Source organism: Carettochelys insculpta, chromosome 1 (assembly GCF_033958435.1).
Source record: "Carettochelys insculpta isolate YL-2023 chromosome 1, ASM3395843v1, whole genome shotgun sequence".
NCBI classification, from domain to species: domain Eukaryota; kingdom Metazoa; phylum Chordata; order Testudines; family Carettochelyidae; genus Carettochelys; species Carettochelys insculpta.
In genome coordinates, this window is record NC_134137.1 from 221885296 (window position 1) to 221906305 (window position 21010).

At 46.4% G+C, this 21010-nt stretch overlaps 1 protein-coding gene across 1 annotated transcript in view; it reads left to right on the top strand.

Annotated features, from left to right (window-relative positions):
* Positions 1-1695: 1695 nt before the first annotated feature.
* The window catches only part of GRAMD1C (GRAM domain containing 1C), a 50632-nt gene continuing 31317 nt past the window's right edge, over positions 1696-21010 (top strand). Inside the window, exons 1-4 of the mRNA XM_074983559.1 lie at positions 1696-2063; positions 5745-5863; positions 9657-9780; positions 18486-18660. Coding sequence (XP_074839660.1) covers positions 5820-5863; positions 9657-9780; positions 18486-18660 — 343 coding nt within the window. The 5' untranslated portion in view covers positions 1696-2063; positions 5745-5819. The remainder of the gene's footprint in view (positions 2064-5744; positions 5864-9656; positions 9781-18485; positions 18661-21010) is intronic.

Below are 21010 nucleotides of genomic sequence, written 5' to 3' on the forward strand. Positions count from 1 at the left end.
CTCTATGGGGGGGTGGGCGCAAGGGAGCATGCAAGCAGAGAAGGAGAAAGGAATTCATTGTCTCCCTAGCCCTCTGCACCAATGCGGCCGGAATCCATTAACTTGACAATCTGCAGAGATGCACAGAAAGAACTTCTGCTTAATGTCTCATCCAAAATCTGTAAGTGTGCAAAATGCATCCCCCATGCTCGCTGTGAAGCACTGTACAGCAGTGTCTTGAACCTCATGCAAGACCCAGTACAAGTGTGCAGTTGTAACATGTGATTTCCTGGTCCAGAAGTAAAAACTATACTGTCTGAGCCATTTTGGAATATATACTGTGTTTGTCTGGGTTTCATACATGGCAAGATGAGAGAATCATGAGCAAATTCTATGCATTTGTGTTCTCTTGACCTTTCCAACTGTACGTTGCCCTCTAGTCCAGGTATACGTAAATAATACCTAATGTTCCTGAGATGCTTCAAGTGGGCCCTAAAAAAGCCCCAGCTACCTGCCCCAAAAATAATTTTCTCATTCCCAAAATTGTGTTATCCTGAATCTTAAAGCAGGCAGGACTTGGTACTGGACCAGTGACAGGTTCAATATCCACTATCAATCACCAGAGCTAGAAACAGAGGACTTGAGAATCTATTCTTTCTAGTTGGGTAAAACTCTTTTTCCTAGTTTTAGAAATATCAGGCCTTTAACAGTGCAATGTTAAGCTAGAAAATCTATTTTATGGAGACTTTTAAAAATGCATTAGTTACTTCCACATCACAAGCAGTTGGACTCATACTGAGGCAGTTTGATTTGTGAGGTGAGAGATAGAGAGATGAAAAATCCTATGATTAATCTTTTAAACTCTTTAACCCCTTTGTAGATTGACCTTCTGGTAAATTCTAGTAAATTGTCATAACATAAATGACAATGTGAAGTGAGATAAAAATTTTATAAGCAGTGAAACTGGTTTTATCCCAGTTTTGAAATTTATGGATGAGAAACTCTACATGGGATCAAAGTCTATGTATAAATGCAAGGTGGCATTGTTACTATAAAGAAAAAAAAACATGCCTGCTATTAAACTGTAATAGACACATTACTGTAATTAGCACTGAAAAGGTAAAGGTAGCAAGTGCCTCAAGGATTCTTCCTTGTTATGAGTATTTGGGCATACTAGAATGTCCTGCTTTAAAGCTCATGCTGTGGCCCAGGCATGTACTAACGGTAGTGAAAAGGTTAAATGAAGGAGCCTGATAAAGGAGCTGTGCTAGCAATGCCAGTCAAATTCTCTCATTACAGTAAATAGTGGCTTAACCTGCTTTAAATGGATCAATTGTTGACAAAAGCTGCAGCTTCTGAAGCCCCTCCCTTAGAGGCAGTGTGTTAGACTCGAGACATTCTTCAACTGTCTTCAGAAATGTAAAATACTGCTTGAATAAGCACTGTAAACTGCAAAATTAATTTAAATAAGTAGGTCTTCAGCTGTCTCCTGCTGCTGTAATGGAACTTGAAGTGTATCTTAATATGCCTGAAAGGAAACCCATCCTGTGTCTTTAACAAACCCTGCTTACCTGTGCTTCCTTTGTGGGAGCAGCCTTGGAGCTGGTTGGAAGTCAGGCACAACTTCCAGTTCTGCAGGCAGACCCAGCCCACTTACGTTCACAGCTCTGACGGTGCCAAGCAGGAAGTTACAGAGAAACAGGTTTGAAAAAGCAGTACAGTCCACCTTCAACAAGGCAAAGATTGTCTTAATAAACAGCAACGTAAGCAGCCTGCTTAACCCCAGAAGTTTTGTCACCCTGTCCTGGAGTCTTCTTCACATTCACAGCTCAAGGTCCATTGCGTCTTGATTAGAGCCAAACTGCCATGGACTGGGAATTACTGTTCTGAGTTGCCGACTTGGTCGTCAGCCATGTGGCCAATTGGGTTCATCTGCTTCACAGAAAACTTAGTCCTTTGGGGTGAAATTGCACACTTCTGAATGAAGGAGATTTCTACAGCCCTTGAAGGCCATGTTTGCTGTCTTTTATTCCTGGGATGGTGTGGTCCGTTTACTGAACATCAGTATGAAGTTGGCCAAGTAGGTGAGGCATTTGCGTATTATTACTGTAAGGTTTTCACGACTTTCTGTTGAAAGGGGTGCAGATATTTAATACAGAGTAAGTGTGAGTAAGAACCATTCTTTCATGAACAGAAATCTACTAGTAGCCTTACTAAATCAATAGTTGTTGAAGTGGAAAGTTGTAATATAATTTCCAAATACATCCTGTGCTTACAAAAGTCTGAAGGTATAATATATGAAATGTGCATGTATAGTTATATATGCATAGCCACATATTTGTATTTTTGTGTTACCTTTTTTGTATCTTGAAATACCTATCACTATAGCAATACCCTGCACTGTGGGTAAGCAGGAGAATGGTGCCTCATTAAAATGCCCTTCAGTGCCCAGGCATTTAATGAAGTAACAACAACGTAAGAACAATTTCCAAGAAATTGTTCTTACGTTGTTGTTACTTCATTCATAACTTTTTGACTCCATTGATCTGTAGATTATGACAGATACAGTTTCTAGCTTCTTTAGAGACCATTAGTGACACATTTTCACATCCATGAACTCCTCGTGCCGCCTTTCCCACATTCTTCAAGTTCTTTTCAGCAATAAAAATGGACTTTGAGGCTAGTTGTTTATTTGCATTAAAAGTTTAAGTTTCAGCATATAGGAATTTCCTCCTCTAACCTGTGCTTCTCTTTCTTAATCCCTTTAAGAATACCTGAAGGCTCTTGAATAGGGCAAAGTGTCGGTTTTATTGATGCAAGGGGAATCCTAGCTCAATTTCTTAAATCAAAGAAAAGCCTCCCACTGGACTTCTATAAAGGATGTATCCAAGCACATTTCTAAGATCCACTCGACCTTCCTGAGAGTAACAGCCTTGCGTAGTCATAAGAATTACCACACTGTCTCATATCAGTGGCCCATCTAATCCAGGTGTCAGCAACCTTTCTGAGGCAGAGTACTGAAATTTGACCCTTAGACTTCTACGTAGGGACCAAGTGCTGGTGTTAGTTTTCAAAGTCACTAAGGCTACGTCTACATGTGCACACTACATCAAAATAGTCTATTTTGATGAATAACGTCTACACGTCCTCCAGGGCTGGCAACGTCAACGTTCAACGTCGACATTGGGCAGCACCACATCGAAAGAGGCACTGTGAGGGAACGTCTACACGCCAAAGTAGCACACATCGAAATAAGGGTGCCAGCAACAGCTGCAGACAGGGTCACAGGGTGGACTCAACAGCAAGCCGCTCCCTTAAAGGGCCCCTCCCCGACACAGTTGCACTAAACAACACAAGATCCACAGAGCCGACAACTGGTTGCAGACCCTGTGCATGCAGCATGGATCCCCAGCTGCAGCAGCAGCAGCCAGAAGCCCTGGGCTAAGGGCTGCTGCACACGGTGACCATAAAGCCCCGCAGGGGCTGGAGAGAGAGCGTCTCTCAACCCCTCAGCTGATGGCCGTCATGGAGGACCCCGCTATTTTGATGTTGCGGGAGGCGGATTGTCTACACGTGCCCTACTTCGACGTTCAACTTCGAAGTAGGGCGCTATTCCCATCCCCTCATGGGGTTAGCGACTTTGAAGTCTTGCCGCCTAACGTCGATTTCAACTTCGAAGTAGCGCCCAACACTTGTAGCTGTGACGGGCGCTATTTCGAAGTTGGTGCCACTATTTCGAAGTAGCATGCACGTGTAGGCGCGGCCTAACAGTCCTACTTACAACAGCTTAATTCATGAATAAATTAGGATGCAGAGCTTTACCATTTAGGTGGTGGTTGGTAGCATTAGCTGGTCTTCTACTAATCCACAGGCGGCATGGCTTTGAGAAAGCCCCTGGCTGCATGGGGGAAGAGGGATGGAGGCTGAGCTCCCACCTCACATGCTGATGAAAATCGGCTCCTATGCTACTCTTGGCACCCGTGCTGGGGGTTGCTGACCCCTGGTCTAGTCCATTATGTTGTCTCTGGGTCCAGTCAGTACCAGGTAATAGTCACTTACAATTTAAGTAGTTGTGTCCATCTTTAGAACCAGAGTTTTATAAAAGTATGTAAGCTCCATTGGGGAAACAAGGCATTATTTTTTAAGGAACTTACTCAAAGTCATACAAGAGTCCTTGGTGTTGCTGGGAAAAGAACCTCGATCTCCTAAGTTCTGGTGTAGTGCCCTAACCTGTAGATCCTGATAGGGAAAAGCAGGCTGGTTTTTCTGTTCTAAGAATGACCAAGGAAACGTTCATGACAAATAAAAAACACTGAGTTGCATTAGTACATTAGTTGCATTTTAAACTGCTTATATTACTTCATGTTTATATGATTTATTTGTAACTAATTGCTAACAGTAAGCTGGGGTCTTTATAGGGCATGACAGATACCAATGTTCAAAAGTGTCTTAGGCCCTTGGAAGCCTGATTCCAGCAATGAGAGTTAATGCCTAAATCCCTTTTGACAGAGGGGATAAGAGGGCTGACTTTGGCACACCATGGAAAGCTAAACTCATTTAACTGGAGATGTGAATTAAAGTGGATTAATTCAATTGATGTAAGCCCCATGTGACTTTTTTATTCAGAATTAGTGTTTTCATCCATTGGATTTGCTCCCCTAATCCGTGCTGATGTTCCTTTATACAGGGGTACTTTTCTGATTTTATTCTTCACAATTTGTATTAGGTTAGACTGCAAAGTGTGAACTCTTTTTGAAGGGACTGTCTCCTATGCAGTATTTTCACAGGACTTAGATCTTGATCAGGACCTGTAGGCATTACCTGAATATAAACAAGTAGTAGTAGTAGTAGTTCCTAGAGTGTAAGCAAATTAGGGAAGGCAGTTTGCCTTTGTTAAGTTCTCTAGCATGCCCATTTCAACATGTGCAGTTTAATAGCACTAACACAACTTTGTGTATGCGTGTATAACTTTTAATTTTAAAGGAGAGTTCAAATAAGATGTATGGTTTATGTACTGTGGTGACTTCTGTTGCTTCATTGGCACTTACTGCTTACTCTTCATATCTCCCTTGTGTGCTGGTAAGCATGATCATCCTCATTCTGCTGATGGGGAAATTGAGACATGGAGATAAGTGACTTGACAAAGGCCACCAAGGTACTTTGTTTAGAGCTGGGATTGGGTTGCAACAGTCCCTTGTGCTCAGTCGCTGACTAGACCACTCCAGCTCTCAAGCTGCTGAACTGTCTTTCCTTGTGACCAAAGTTTACTCTGGTTGTTCTGCAAAGAAGCCAGCTGAGCTGCAGGCAGTTTGGCTGGCACAGAGTTTGTGATGCCTCACTGTCATCAGTGGCAGCCTTAATGATGGGGCTAAAGCCAAGGGACTATGACTTCATAGTTTTCTGGAATTCCAGAGGCTAGATCTTTGCAGGTAGAGGAGAATGGGAGTAACGTAACCTGTGATATTAAGGAAAAATCAGTCACGCATTCTCAGCTCTACTGGTCAATTTATATCAGTTTTTGTTGTTGTATCTGTTTTGGCTGGAAGCTTACCTATTTAAAAACAGAAACGGAGAGTTTTATATTTCTGGGGAGAGCTGTCAACTGCAGAAGTTTGTAAAATGGGTGCTGCTTGTTAGGCAACATTCTTTCTTAGGCAGTAACAGGGATGTATCCCGATTTATCTGGGGTAAAATAATCTGTGACTGGGTAGAAGAGGTATCTCTTCACTGGAGCTTTTGACCAGCAATGTGTTTTCTCTTTTCAGAGGCTATCCAAACAGGAGTTCTGGCAACTAGTACAACAGAACTATGGCTCTGAGCTAGGCCTGAACAGTGAGGAGATGGAGAGCTTTTACTCCTCCTCTGAAGACAATGGACAGTCTAGGTAAGAAGATACGATGGATACTTGTAATTTTTGGAAAATAGTATTCTATCTCCACTGTCTGAAAATCCTCCTTCAAAATCACTTCCATTGCTGGCACTGATCTGTAGCCTTTTAGGAGCCTTCATAGGGTGACCACACTGCCCTATGGCAAATACAGGACACCAGCTTCTGGGGATTTGGTGGGGGGGCTGCTGTCCCATGTCAGGGCTTCTTGGTGATGGGAGCTACTGCCCCATGGTGAGGCACTGGAGATGGGGGCTCCACAGCCTTCCAATGAGAGGGAGTGGAGGATGGGGGCTTCACAAGTTCCTAGTGGGGCTATGCCAAAAACAGGGGCTCTGAAGCTTCCTAGAGTGGGGACCAGGGAATGCAGCAGCTATTCTGCGGCAGGGGGCCCTAGGAACAGGGCTGCCACACTGGGGAACAAGGTAGCTGCCCCATGGAGGAGCTTTCCTGCAGCAAGAACTGCCTTCCCAAGGCCCAGGATGCCGAGGAATGAGGCAGCCACCCTGTTGCAGAGCTCACTGGCAGAAGAGTCTGCCACTGTGGTGTGCCAGGGAATGGGGCAGCTGCTGCATGGAGGAGCTCCCCTGCAGGAGTTGCCACTGCAAGGCACAGGGAACCTGGAAACTGGGCAGCTGCCTGCACTGGAGGCTGCTGCCCTGAGATACTGGCCGCCGGGGAACAGGAGCTCTGCAAAACATGGGACCAGTTACCTATTTTCTTAAAAAAGTTAGGACACCTGTAAGAGAGCTTAAATAAGGGATGGTCCCAGTGCAAGCAAGAACAGATGGTCACTGTAAGCCTTAGCAAAGAGGCTGACGTATTGAGTAGGCACTAAAGACTCAATTGCCTGCATTCTGCTGTAGGTAGAACAGAACTATGGGCCTTAGGGTGGAGGAATACAAGGATACTTGTGCGTCTGTAGCTTTTCCTGGTTCCGGTCAGATAAAGGAATGTAGGAATTACATGTGTTGTATTTTTTTAAAATCCCATAGTTTTATTAATAGCCATTTTAGCTAGGGAATTCTCAACCCTTCCCATGCTAGGAGCTAGTCAGGCCCCTCATACTAGTACGCTGTATGGATCCGGCTGAGTGATTATGACCATCTATGTTTTCACAAGACCATCTGTTTTCAGTTATTAAAATTGAAACTCTTAAAGCTGTATGATGGACTGAAGAAAGCACTTGAACTAAACATTACCAAAGTTGCTGCACTGAAGCGTTTAAATGGACAGGTGGTCACAGACAAAAAGCAACTGATGTCCAAATGGGTGGAACACTACTCGGGTCTTTATTCCCGTGAGCATACAATATAATACAACCTGAATGTGACAACCTCATCCCAACTCTTCCAGAAATGTCTGAGCTAGATGCAGAGCCTGCAGAAGAGGAACTTTCTTAAGCTCTTGATGCTCTCTCCAATGGAAAAGCATGAGGCAACGAGAGAATTCCAGCTGAAGTCCTGAAGGCGAACAAGGCTGTGCTCATCCCCTTTCTCTGTGATTTACTCCTAAAACGTGGGAGAGCAGGAGATGTCCCACATGATGTGATGGATACAAACATCCTCACTCTCTATAAAAACAAAGGCAGCAAGGGTGACTGGAACAACCACAGAGGCATCTCGTTACTGAGCATCACAGGAAAAGCTTTTGCCCATGTCATTCTCAAATGCCTGCAAAAACTCATAGATTGAGTCTATCCAGAAACATAATGTGGCTTCAGGGCTGGCAGGTCAACAATGGACGTGATTGTCTCACTTCAACAACATCAGAAAAAATGCAGAGAACAAGGAAAGCCATTATTCATAGCACTTGTGGACTTAACAAAGGCATTTGACACAGTTAGTAGATCAGGACTATACAGAGTATTAACCCAAGATTAGCCCACTGACCCTACTCAAGCTGTTAACACCGTTTCATGAAAACATGAAAGCAACAGTGCAATATGATGGGTCTACATCAGAACCATTTGCAATGAATAGTGGAGTCAAACATGGGTGTGTTCTTGCCCCTACCCTCTTCGGCATGGTCTTCTCAGTTCTACTAAATAGCGTGTTTCAAAACTCATGCAGTGCTGTATTTCTTCACACAAAATTAGTTGGCGCTCTCTACAACCTGGCAGGACTCAAGGCCAAAACTAAGGTCAAGAAAGTCCCCATTGGAGAACTCCTCTTCGCGGATGATGCAGCTCTCACCATTCATAATGAAGACACGCTACAGTCACTGATGGATTCTCTGTCTAGAGCCTGCAAGTTGTCTTACCTTGACATAAGCATGAAGAAAACTGTTGTATTCACTCAAGGTATACCTCAGCGACCCAATGTCATTCTGGATAATAGCCCATTAGCTGTGGTTCAACAATTCTGTTGCCTTGGATCTTCTGTCACCACAAACCTCTCCATGGACGAAGCACTGAATATCAGAATCAGCTACTATTTTTGGCAGACGTACAAACTGAGAATGGAACAATCCTAAGTGGACAGTGAAAACAAAGATACTTATCTACCAGGAATGTGTATTGAGTATCTTGCTGTATGGTTCTGAGGCATGGACCACCTACTCGAACCAGAACTAAAAATTGAACAGCTTCTATCTTCACTGCCTCTGCAGAGTTATGAATATCAACTGGCAAAATAAAGTTTCAAATGTAGATGTCCTGACGAGATCTGGCATAGCCAGCCTCATAACACTCCTCAACAGCAGAAGGGTACGATGGCTTGGTCATATGAGAAGACTGGATGATAAATGTCTTCTCAAAGAAATCCTCTTTGGTGAACTGTCATGTGGGTTGAGAACAAGAGGAAGATCAAAGCCAAGATTCAAGAATACATGTAAAAACTCCATGAAAAAATTCAACGTTGATTCACAATCCCGGGAATCTGCATCATCAGATCGAAATACCTGGTGACAATTGCTACGACAGAGCACATCATCCTTCGATAGTGTGTGTGCAAGTCACACAAAATAACTTCGTCTTAGAAGGAAAAACTCTCATACTCAAGAATTCGGACTAGACTGACGTGGGGTTATTGCAATCAAATGTGCAAATCCAATATTGGATGGGTGAGCCACGAGAGAAGCTGCAGACTCAAACGCTACCCATAGATCCTCACCGCTGCTGCTAACCACTGTCTCTCGAGATGAAAAGTGGCCAGAGCATAGCATATTTTTGGCCAATGAAAGTAGATTATTAGTTTCTTTCTTCTTCTGTTACAGCATTTTTGATGACTCTAATGACCTTGAGCTGGTTTGCTGATTTTTTTCAGCTTTACACTTTAAACAATGTGGTTATGAAAGTAAACAAAAATTAATGAAGTTGCATATTCATTCAAAATACTGGGAAAAGATGTATATCTCAAATAAAACCCCCCTTGTTTCATAGTATAATCTGTAAAATATTTTGACACAAGATGTTAGAGGGAGAGATGTAAGAAAAATGCCTTTTGTAATATTCATTACAAAGACAAAACTTTTTAATTTGAGGCCTAAGATACTTTTATCTCCCTACCATTCACATTTATTTTCTTCCCTTGCATCACTATAACATGGATTCATTAACTTTCCAAACATACTGCTAAGCCAGTGTTTCGTATGGGCAGTTGGGGACCAGGTAGTGAGATGAGTGAATGAACTGGATGTGGAATGACTGATTGAGCTGGGAGTCTAATATAGAAATTCAATTAATGGTTAGAAAGTTTGACTCAGTAAATCTCCAAGAGTAGGAGCTGGGTGTCATAAACACTAAGATATTAAATTAACTCCATCTTTATTCTGTTTTTACTTTGGACAGATCCAGCATTTGTGATGATTCTGGAGACCGGGATGAAAAATTACCCAAAACCATCAGTGAAATTGAAGAACCCGTCATTCAGATAACAGAGGCAGAGCCAGTCCGTGAAAACACACCACCAGGAGTAAGTATTTAGATACCCTCTCTTGCCATACAGGGGCATGTGTGTTTGTGTGTGTTACTCCTTGATCTCTGAAAACGTGGTGGTGGGGTGGGGTGGGGGGGCTAAAGGATTCTTCCTTTTTCCTCCCACATTAGAAATTCAGGTCTTGTCTGCTCTTGAAGAACCTATGGAGAACTAGTTGGGTTACAAATAGAGCAATAGGTATCCGTATACAAAATACGCAGACCTGTAGGGCACCTGAAAATGTTTGACACCGCAGGGTCTTAATGTCCACCAACCCACCTCTTCCCAGCCTTATTCTTTGACTCTGCTTCCTGTGGAGAGGATCTAGTTAACTTAAAAGTGAAGAAGCCTGTCAGGCCTCTCCACAGAACAATGAGCCTGTGACAAAACCAAGAGCTGATGAAGCCATTTGACAGGCATGTGTCAACCACAGATATGTACTGACAGTTTCTGAATGTGCTGTGTAAGTCTGCAGGAGCTTAGTTTAAAAATTGCTTTAAAAATCTCTTTAGTATGTTGCTGATGATTATAAAATCACATCTCTCAAAATTTGTCATCCCCCAGCTCTGGGCTGCCTTTCGCATAAAGGAACTAGTTTAATAGCATTGTGTACGGCCCCATAAATCCTAAGGTCACTCATGGTTTACAACATCATGGGAACTAATGTACTGTGATATATGTGTGGGGTGTATTTTAGTTCCCATTCAGTTGTGCATTTGAGTCACCCAGGGAGCTCTCAGACAAGATACTTGACAACCACAATAGTTTTCACAGTTGTTAAGAATAGAAGGGTCACCCGTGATTGTCAAATCTCATCTCCAGCATGACCCAGACTGAAGAATTCCTCCCACTTACCCCAGTACTAACCCCCAGCAACTTGAGAAAGGAGGAAAAATATTTCTAATCTTCTTTATTCCTTAAAACAAAAACAAAAAAACCCAAAACACAAGGGAAAAACAATGTTTTCTCCCTTTTGCAGGCTGCTTTTGATGCTGTTTAAATACAGCAAATATTTTCCAGATTGTGCTTCAAAAGGGGTATTTTGCTTCTATTATTCCAAGTGGTATTTCCAGTTACATTAATCCATCTAACACGTCAGCTATGTCTACACGTGTATGCTACGTCGAAATAGCTAATTTCAATGTAGCGAAATCGAAATAAGGTATTTCGATGAATAGCGTCTACACGTCCTCCAGGGCTGGTGCCGTCGACGTTGAACGTCGACATTGGGCAGCACCACATCGAAGTAGGCGCTGCAGGGAAGCATCTGCACGCCAAAGCGGCACACATTGAAATAAGGGTGCCAGGAAGAGATGCAGACAGGGTCACAGGGCGGACTAGCACTTCTGGGGCAACAGCTAGCTGCTCCCTTAAAGGGCCCCTCCCGGACACACTCAGCGTGCACAGCACGCGGTTTGCAGAGCCATAGGCACACACACCTCGGCGAAGCAGTTATGGACCCCCAGCAGCAGCAGCAGCCAGAGGTCCACCCAGCCACCCCTGCAGGAGCAGTGCTCGCCCTGCTCAATGTCATGCAGGAGGCAGCTGATCACCTTTTAGTCGCAGAAGAGGAGCTGCCCCCAGGGGAGGAGGAAGCAACCCCAGACCCTGCTGTCCTCCACTCCCCGCACCCCCCGCCGCACACGCCGCCAGCTGTGGAGCTACCCCACGAGCAGCTGGTGCTTGGCGAGTGGGACGACGACCGCTGGCTCCAGAACTTTCGTATGAGCCGGCAGACATTTCTGGAGCTCTGCTAGTGGCTCACCCCCGCACTGAGGCACCAGGACACCGCCGTGTGGCGTGCCCTCAGCGTGGAGAAACGGGTCGGCATCACTGTCTGGAAGCTGGCCACTCCAGACAGCTACCGATCCGTGGGGCAGCAGTTTGGTGTCGGCAAGGCCACCGTCGGGGCTGTCCTCATGGAGGTAAGAGGACCCACGAGGAGGGGGAGGCAGCCCTGGGGTGGAGGGGAGCCCTGGGGGGGAGGGGAGGGGAGCCCTGGGAGTAGAGGGCCAGACACACCATGCACACCCCTCATTGGTGCTCTCCCATGTCCTTCTCCTGCAGGTCGTCTGCACCATCAACGCCCTGCTCCTCCACAGGCTCGTGCGGCTTGGGGACCCGGATGCCACCATCGCGGGGTTTGCCACCCTGGGCTTCCCAAATTGCTTTGAGGCTCTGGATGGGACCCATATCCCCATCCGAGCTCCGGAGCACAGCAGAGGATGCTTCCAGAAGAGAAAGGGCTACCATTATGTGGTCATCCAGGCCTTGGTGGACAGCTGGGGCCGCTTCCTGGACATTTATGTTGGCTGGTCTGGCAGCACCCACGACGCCCGGGTATTCAGGAATTCGGGCCTGTGCCGCTGGCTGGAGGCGGGGACCTACATCCCCCAGCGGGAGATCCCTGTGAGGGACACCATGATGCCCCTCTGTGTCGTTGCAGACGTGGCGTACCCCCTCCGGCCCTGGCTCATGCACCCTTACACGGGCCATCTCACAGCCAGCCAGGAGCGCTTCAACACGCGCCTGAATCACGTGCACCAGGTGGTTGAGCGCACATTTGGCCGCCTCAAAGGGCGCGGGAGGTGTCTCCTCACCCACCTTCATGTGGGCCCCACCAACATCCCCCAGATTGTGGGCACGTGCAGCGCGCTCCACAACCTGGTCGAGAGCAAGGGGGAGGCATTTTCAGGGCTGGGCTGTGGAGGCTGGCAGGGCTGACGTGCAGCCACCCGCTGCCCCCAGTCGCCAGGTGGACCCCGAGGGGATCCGGGTCTGGGAGGCCCTGCGGGCCCATTTCGACCAGGCCATGGGGTGAACGCTGGCAGGTCCCCCACTATACCCCCCCCCCATCCTCCACAACACTCCCTGCCCCTACGCCCACACCACAGAGCACCCAAGAGCACCCCCCCACACTTTTCTTGTAAATAAAAATAGACCTGTTGTTTGTGAAACCACAAAATGGTGAATTCTCTTATTATATTATTGCTACAAATATATTATATATTATTATATGATAAACAAACAGTGGAACACAAGGAAGGGGAGAACTATGGGGTCTAATACAAACTATATACAACATAAAGGGGATATATACAAAGGGGGGGTGTAGTGGGGGGCCTGCACCCCCTAAAGTCCAGTGCTGGGGGTTGCCGGGCACGGCCCTCACCTCGGCCTCAGCCCTGGCCGAGGCTGGCTGGGGGCCAGGTGAACCGGCAGATACGGCTGGCGGGTGTCAGCAGGCCTCAGGTCCCCCTCGGCGGAAGGCCCCTCGGTGGCAGACAGCAGTGGGATGGCGGGTGAAGCAGCAGGTGGAGCGGTGGGTGGAGCAGGCAGGGCGGGCAGAGCGGCGGCCGGCGCAACATGGGGGGCCGGGTAGTCCGTGATGCACTCAAACGTGCGCCTAAAGGCCCCCCATTTCTCCTGGTGCCAGGCCAGCGCCCGCTTCTGTAGTTGGAGGCACCACTTGTCCACCCGCAGGCGCTGCTCAGAGACCTCCAGCTCCCACTGGAGGATCGCCAGCAGCTGGGGGTCCGTTGCTGTCCGGTGGTGGTGCTGGGTCCGCCGTCGGCTCCACCCTGGGGCCAGTCGGTGCTCCGCCGAGGGGCTGGCCTGCAGTGATGGCCCCGGTGGGCTCTCCGGGACCACTGACACCTCGCTGGCGCTCTCCGGTCCCTCCGATGGTGCAGCTGCAGAACACGGGGGGGAAGAAGAGTGGAGACAGCCGTTAGTGTGGCCCCTGAGCCATGGCCCTTGTCCCTCCACCTGTCTGCTGCTGGTTCCCCATCCCTGTCCCTGGGAGATGCTGCTGCTGCTGCTGCTGATGGGTGTCCCATCCCCTCCCCTGGGGGATCCTAGGTTCCGCTCCCCCCATGCCCAGGGATGGGGCATGGCACTGTCGTGCTGGGGGGGCAGGGGCTGATGCACTCTTCTGAGGGACATGCCACTTCTGTCCTTGGGGCCATGGTCATCTGGGCATGTGGAGGGCCCTGGTCATGTCTGTTGTCCCCGCCCCTCAACCACGGGGGTGTGCACCGGGGGGGTACATACCTGACGGTCCGCTCCCACGGTCGGGGGACACCCTGTGGGCGGATGCCCGGCTGGAGCTCCGGGATGGCAGCGTGATGTGGAGCCCCCTGTCGCTGGAGGAGGATTCCCCCTCCTTCTCCTCCTCCGGCATCCCAGGGGTGGGCTCCTGGGGGGGCCCCTGGGGTGCGGGGCTTGCCTCCGGGGCAGACTCCGCCGCCGCGGCCTGCTGGGGCTCGTCGGCCAAGGTGTCAAGAGTGGCCGGTGGGGAGGAGGTGTGCCGGGGTCCCAGGATTTCTGTGAGCTCCCTGTAAAAGGGGCAAGTGGTGGGGGCAGCCCCAGATTGGCTGGCCGCATCCCGGGCCCGGGTGTAACCCTGCCGCAGCTCCTTGACCTTACTCCTGATGTGGTCAGGAGTGCGGGCAGGCCGACCCCGGGCGGCCAGGCCCTCGGCCAGCCGAGTGAACGCATCCGTGTTCTGCCTCTTGCTCCCCATTACCTGGAGCACCTCCTCCTCGCTCCAGAGCCCCAGCAGGTCCCGGATCTCAGCCTCCATCCAGGAGGGGCCCCGCTCTCTTCCAGGGCTGGCTGCCAGGCTGGGAGCCCTGGCTCCCCTTGAGGGGGTGTCCTGGGGGCGCTTGGGGGGCTGGCGGGCGGCCATCGCAGCGGGGGAGAGTGTCTCTGGCTGCAGGGAGGCGTGCAGGCTGGCCGCGTGGCTGTACTGCCGCCTGCATGCTCTCTCAGCTTCCTGCACAGGAAGGCAGGGGGCGGGGAGCTTTAAGGGGCCGCTGCACACGGCGACCCTAGAGCTCAGGGGCTGGAGAGAGCGTCTCTCAACCCCTCAGCTGATGGCCACTGTGGCGGACCCCGCTATTTCGATGTTGCGGGACGCGGATCGACTACACGTTCCCTACTTCGACGTTGAACGTCGAAGTAGGGCGCTATTCCCATCTCCTCATGAGGATAGCGACTTCGATGTCTCACCGCCTTACATCAATGTCAACTTCGAAATAGCGCTCACCACGTGTAGATGTGGCGGGCGCTATTTCGAAGTTGGCGCGGCTACTTCGAAGTAGCCGGCACGTGTAGACGCGACTGTCCTCTGCATCCTGCAGACAAGTCACAATTATAGGAGTTTACTAAATGACAAATATTTCAGTAGCCTTAAGGAAATACGCCATCAGCATACAGCATATCTGATCCTTGACCCAGCCAGTGAGAGTGGTGTGTAAAGTATAGCTCAGTTCTGTGGAAGATTCAAGGACGAATGACGCATATTGCAACTTCATAACTATTTCTGACAAAGTCCACTTGATCTGCGGCAGGGAAGGGTAGTGTCAGACTCCTGCAAACAGGATTTTGCCAACTTTTGAACAGCCATCTCTGTATTCAAGTCTGTCTTCAGTTTTACAGCGGTTAGCTGTTAGTGATACATTCTGGTACTCGGAGTTGAAATAATGTAATTTCAAGAGCTTTTCAAGGGCTTTTGTATCTCCAATTAAGGTTTTAGTTACTTCTTGAAAAACTAGGAATTTGTTGTCATTAATTCTCTAATTTGAAAGAGAAAGTGTGCAGCCTTTCTGTAAACCACTACTCAATGGTTTTCTTTTAAAGCATGGTGCATCTAACAGTGTGCAACAGTCTGTCGCCTAATTTTCCCTGCCATCAGAAATTGGTGCACAACCATCAAGACACAAGGTGCTGTTCTCGGCAAAAATCATATGAATGGATCCCCAGTCATGGCATCCAGTAAGAACTTTTGGAAACAGTCAAGTCATAGGAGGCAATTTGCCAAACTTGGTGCCAAATTTGGGGTTTCAAAGTGAGGTACAACACCTCCTCCCTCACTGTACATGTTCAGCTTCTCTCAAAGACTCATGGAACCATTCGACTACGTATGTGCCTCCTACTGCTTTTTGATTTTAGTAACTGTTTAAACAATTCAAATTAATATTACTCTTTGGCCCTGGACTTTAGCTGTGTTGTGGCTGAAAAGTACAAGGAATCTGCGTTTAAGAATGCATTTGTTATGCATATATAAACAAGAATCTCTCATGGGCTAGAATGTCTCAGGAAAGGCTTTCTCCTCAGAAGTGTCATATTCAATCCATTGCCTTGGGCTAAGCCAGTGCAAGGTGGTTTAAACACCCCTGTCATTTTCCAATCCATGTGCTCTGTCAAAATACCATCTGAGGAAGAATTCCTTGGAGCTGTATCAGGTTTTGAAAGATATATGGGACCTTTTGTCTTCTGTTCTGTACAAAAAGTGCTTGCCATGGATGGCTGCTTGACTGTCCTCAACCAGACTAGAGAACCTCAATACTGAAATACTGATACACTGTGTTAGTCTTTCCCCTCTCTATTGTCCTACTTCTTTCCTTGCACTACAATATGTTGTAATGGATTCACTAATTGCTTCAGATTCAATGCCAGTGTCTGATTAATTTTCTTCCATAAGACAGTCTTCCTTTTATTTTGGTGTTGCAAAAACCTTTCCTCTTTATATTGTTGTCACAAATTCCATGCTGGTTTTTATGTCCTTCAGTCATCCAGCTTTTACTCTGAATCTCTCAGTCACCCAAACTACGTAAGATCAGGTCTTCATTTGATAAGACCTCCAAGGAGCACTCCAGGGCTACAGAAAGTGGTGGTTATTCATGAAGGTGGAATGCTTTCTTATGAATTAACACTCAGTTAGACTTCCAATATGCTGGTAGGAAAGATGAATTAAACATCATTTAGGAAGTGATCTTAATCATGTTAGGCTCCACACATCAGAGCTACGAAGTTCAGGGCCAGATACTGCTCTGGATCCACAACCAATGTCCCAGTGAAGACCATGAGAAGTTTGTACAGAGACTGAGAACAGAATATGGTTCTTAGGTAGGAACTAAACCTTCCAGGATATGTTTATCCCTGCCTTTTATTTGGCTGTGCTCCTTGTAGTTACCAGATTTGCATGTTTGTTTTCAATAAATGTGTGCAAATTAGTATAGAACCATAGAAATGTAGGGCCGGAAGGCTTCTTACGGGGTTATCTATCCGAGCCCCTTGCAGTGAGGTGGGACCATCTCTGACAGATGTTTGTGTAACCTATTCTTCAACTTCCAATGATGGGCATTCCAGAACCTCCCTAGGAAGCCTGTTGCAGAGTTCAACTTATCCTTAGGGCATGTCTTCACTATGGGCTGGATCCATCGGGTAGAGATTGATCCAATGTGGGGGTCAGTTTGTCATGTCTACTATAGGTGTGATAAATTGGCTACTAATTGCTCTCCTGTCCACTCTGGTACCGCACCAGAGGAAGAGGGGAGTCAATGGGAGAGGTTTTTTTTTAGCTGACCTAGCTTGGTGTGGACCCTGCTTCAGAGAAGATCTAAACTACATCGATTTGAGTTGTGTTAGTAACGTAACTCAATTGACATAACTTAGATTGACCTGCCCTTATAGTCCCACTCCCTAATGTCTAACCTGACATTTTTATAGTCCCTTTCTGAAGATTAAGCCTCTTACTTATATTGTCCTCCCTTCCGTGGACATATAAAACAACTGGTCATAATCCTCATAATTTTGACTGCTGTTGTCATGGCACATCCCTCAGTCATCTTTTCTCAGTTTTTAAACTTTCTCCCATAGGTCAGGTTTGCATAAGCTTTCATCATTTTTGTTGCTTTCCTAACTCTCTCCAGTTTGTCCACATCTTATTTAAGGCCTGGAGTCCAGAACTGGACCCAGTGCTCAACGGATGCTTCACCAGAGCTGAGCGGAGCATGACAATAAATTCCCATGTCTTAGTCCTGGTCTTCAGTAGGTAGGTAAGTCGATTGTAGATAATGTACGGTAATTGTATAGTTAGAAGTGACTTATCTGCAATCGACTTACCTGGCCGTCCTCACAGAAGGAGGTTGATGGGAGAAAATCTCCTATCGACTTCCCTTACTCCCTGCAAGAGGACTACGGGGTCCGATTGTCGACCCCAGATGGTTCAATTTCATGCGTCCCTACTAGGCATGCAGAATCGAACCCTGGAAGATCAAGCTTGAATGGGTCAATCTTCCAGGTAATGTAAACGTACCCTTACATGTTAATACTCTCCAAAATATTAGCCTTTTTTCAGGTTAACTCATATTTAATGAGTGATCCTCTACAACCCGACATCCTTTCCAGCAATATTACTGCTTAGCCAATTATCCCCATCTTGTAATGTGTTTTTGACTCCCCTCCTAAGTGTAATACTTTGCATTTTGTCTTTATTGAATTTCATTTGGCGAGCAACTGCTTGCCTATATTTTTATAACTGTGTGCCCCCAAAGCGTCATAGTTCAGACCAGCCAGTCAGTAGTACTGATGAGTGTAATTCCTACCTCTCGGTGTCTAAAATGGTGCTGCATCATTTCACCTTCACAAGAATTGTGGTTAGGAGCTGATTTCAGCTGAAAGTTTCCATTTGGGCGAATCTACCTGGGAGCTGTATAAACTGATGGCAAAGGTTGGATCCAGAGAAAGAGTTTCAGAATCTAGTACTGGGGCAGCACTTGCCCCAGGCAAGCGATAAATAGAATTTGGACAGCTAGCTTGTTTACACTTGTCAGTTGTAATTTTTTTTTCACTACAAAGAGTTTATGAATGTTATCACAGTGATTTATACCATTTACTGATGGCTGTTCTCATAGGGGTCTGAGCAGGAAGAATCCCAAAATGAGAAACGGGACAAGAGGAGCCCTTTGCTGTCTTCAGAGAAGAAGCCAGTGAAGCTGCAGAGAAGCAGGCTCCCAGCACAGTCCCTGGATCTGATGGAAAATGAGAATTTTCTGGAGAAGAGCAGTGCCTCAAATAGCGATGAAGAAGGTAAATTAGCTGCTCCTTGAGATATTCAGCTGAAAGCCATAACATAAAATGTGGTTTGAATTTCAATGTACTCATAAGTCCTCCTGGAGATGACTACATGTCAGAGATGCCTGAACACTTTCTCGCAGAATATGGTTTCATCAAAAAAGAAGTTTTGTTTTGCTTTGTTTCTCACAAGCTACATCTTTTTTACAAGTATCAGAGGGGTAACCGTGTTAGTCTGGATCTGTAACAGCAGTGAAGGGTCCTGTGGCACCTTATAGACTAACAGAAAAGTTTTGACCATGAGCTTTCGTGAGCACAGACTCACTTCATCAGATGCTGATCTTGGAAATCTGCAGGGCCAGGTATAAATAAGCCAGAGCAAGGGTGGGGATAACAAGGTTAGCTCAGTCAGCAAGGGTGAGGCTTACTACCAGCACTTGATCTGGAGGTGTGAACACCAAGGGAGGGGAAGCTGCTTCTGTATTTAGCCAGCCATTCGCAGTCTTTGTTTAAGCCTGAGCTGAGGGTGTCGAATTCGCAGCTTCCCCTCCCTTGGTGTTCACACCTCCAGATCAACTGCTGGTAATAAGCCTCACCCTTGCTGACTGAGCTAACCTTGTTATCCCCACCCTTGCTCTGGCTTATCTTTTTTACAGAAATTGTTTTTCAAAAATGTTTTTGAAATAACAATTCTTTGTGTGTGGGGGGGTGGGGGAGGAAATCACACAGTTTTAAAAGTTTTAGAGCTTTGAAATTGTGATGATTTCCCCACTTTTTACCTCTTCCAGCTTTTCCCAGCTGGAAAACAATAAGTAGAGTGCAGGATGGAAAGAGTCTCCTCACACTTTTTTAAACTTTTCTAATGGGAACATTTGCACAAGGAGATTTTTCTCTCTAATTTTCACAAAGAACAATGCTTGTTTTCTGTCTAATTCTAGAAAATATCCCAACTGTACAGAAGGAGCCGTAAGAGGAAACTGAGTCAGCGGATAGGTTGAGATTTGTCCAAGATCACGCAATATATCTGGGACTCAGTCCATTGTTTTTACCATTAGACCACATTTTCTCGTGAAGATTTTTCATTTTTAAAGTACATAATGAATATTTAAGAAAGAAGTGGGGAAAAAAGAGAAAAAGAAATCTTTACAAAATGTTTGTGACTTGGCTTTCTGTTTCAGAATGATAGGTTAATGTTAAACTCCTCCAAAAGGGCATGTGCAACACTATGAATTTACATTACATGTAGCACTTTAATGACTAACAAAATGATTTAGTGATGAGCTTTGTTGGGACAGACCCACTTCATCAGATCGCTTTCATTTCCAATACAGATGAACATTTATAAGTACAGAGGACCCAAAAAAAAATTGCAGTAAAAATTGACAAATCAAATAGGACTCAAGTAAGGGGGTGAGAGGTGCGGGGCAGTGCGGGGCAGGGGGATGTTAATTGTCCTGTCTGAGATAATTGTGAGCATCAAAGGAAGGGAAGTAGTCCCTATAATGTATGAGGTAATTGACATCTCTGGTTCATACCACATGTTAATGTGTCGACTGTGAATATGTACTCTAACTCTCAAATCTCACAAATCAAAGCAAAACAAAAAGCAGTCAAGTAGCACTTTAAAGACTAGCAAAATAGTTTATTAGGTGAGCTTTCATGGGACAGACCCACTTCTTCAGACCGTAGCCAGACCAGACCAGACTCAATATTTAAGGCACAGGGAACCAAAAACAGTAAGCAAGGAGGACAAATCAGAAAAAGATAATAAAGGTGAGCAAATCAGAGAGTGGAGGGGTGGGGGGAAGGTCAAGAATTAGATAAACCAAGTATGCAGATGAGCCCCTATAGTGACTCAGAAAGTTCCTGTCCCGGTCCCACGAAAGCTCACCTAATAAACTATTTTGCTAGTCTTTAAAGTGCTACTTGACTGCTTTTGTTTTGATAGTGTATAGACTAGCACGGCTTCCTCTCTGTTACAAATCAAAGCAAGAGATTTGTGAGTTAGAGTACATATTCAAATTCGACACATTAACGTGGTATGAACAGAGCTGTCAATTACCTCATGCATTACAAGGACTGCTTCCCTTCCTTTGATGATCATAATTATCTCAGACAGAACAATTAACATCCCCCCCCCCCCCCGCCCCCGCTGCACCTCTCACCCCCTTCCTTCAGTCCTATTTGATTTGTCAATTTTTACTGCAATTTTTTTTTTGTCCTCTGTACTTATATCAGTCTGTATTGGAAATGAAATTGATCTGATGAAGTGGGTCTGTCCCATGAAAGCTCATCACGGAATAACTCATTTTGTTAGTCTTTAAAGTGCTACATTTCTGCTGCTTTGTTTTGTTGGAGTGCAGAT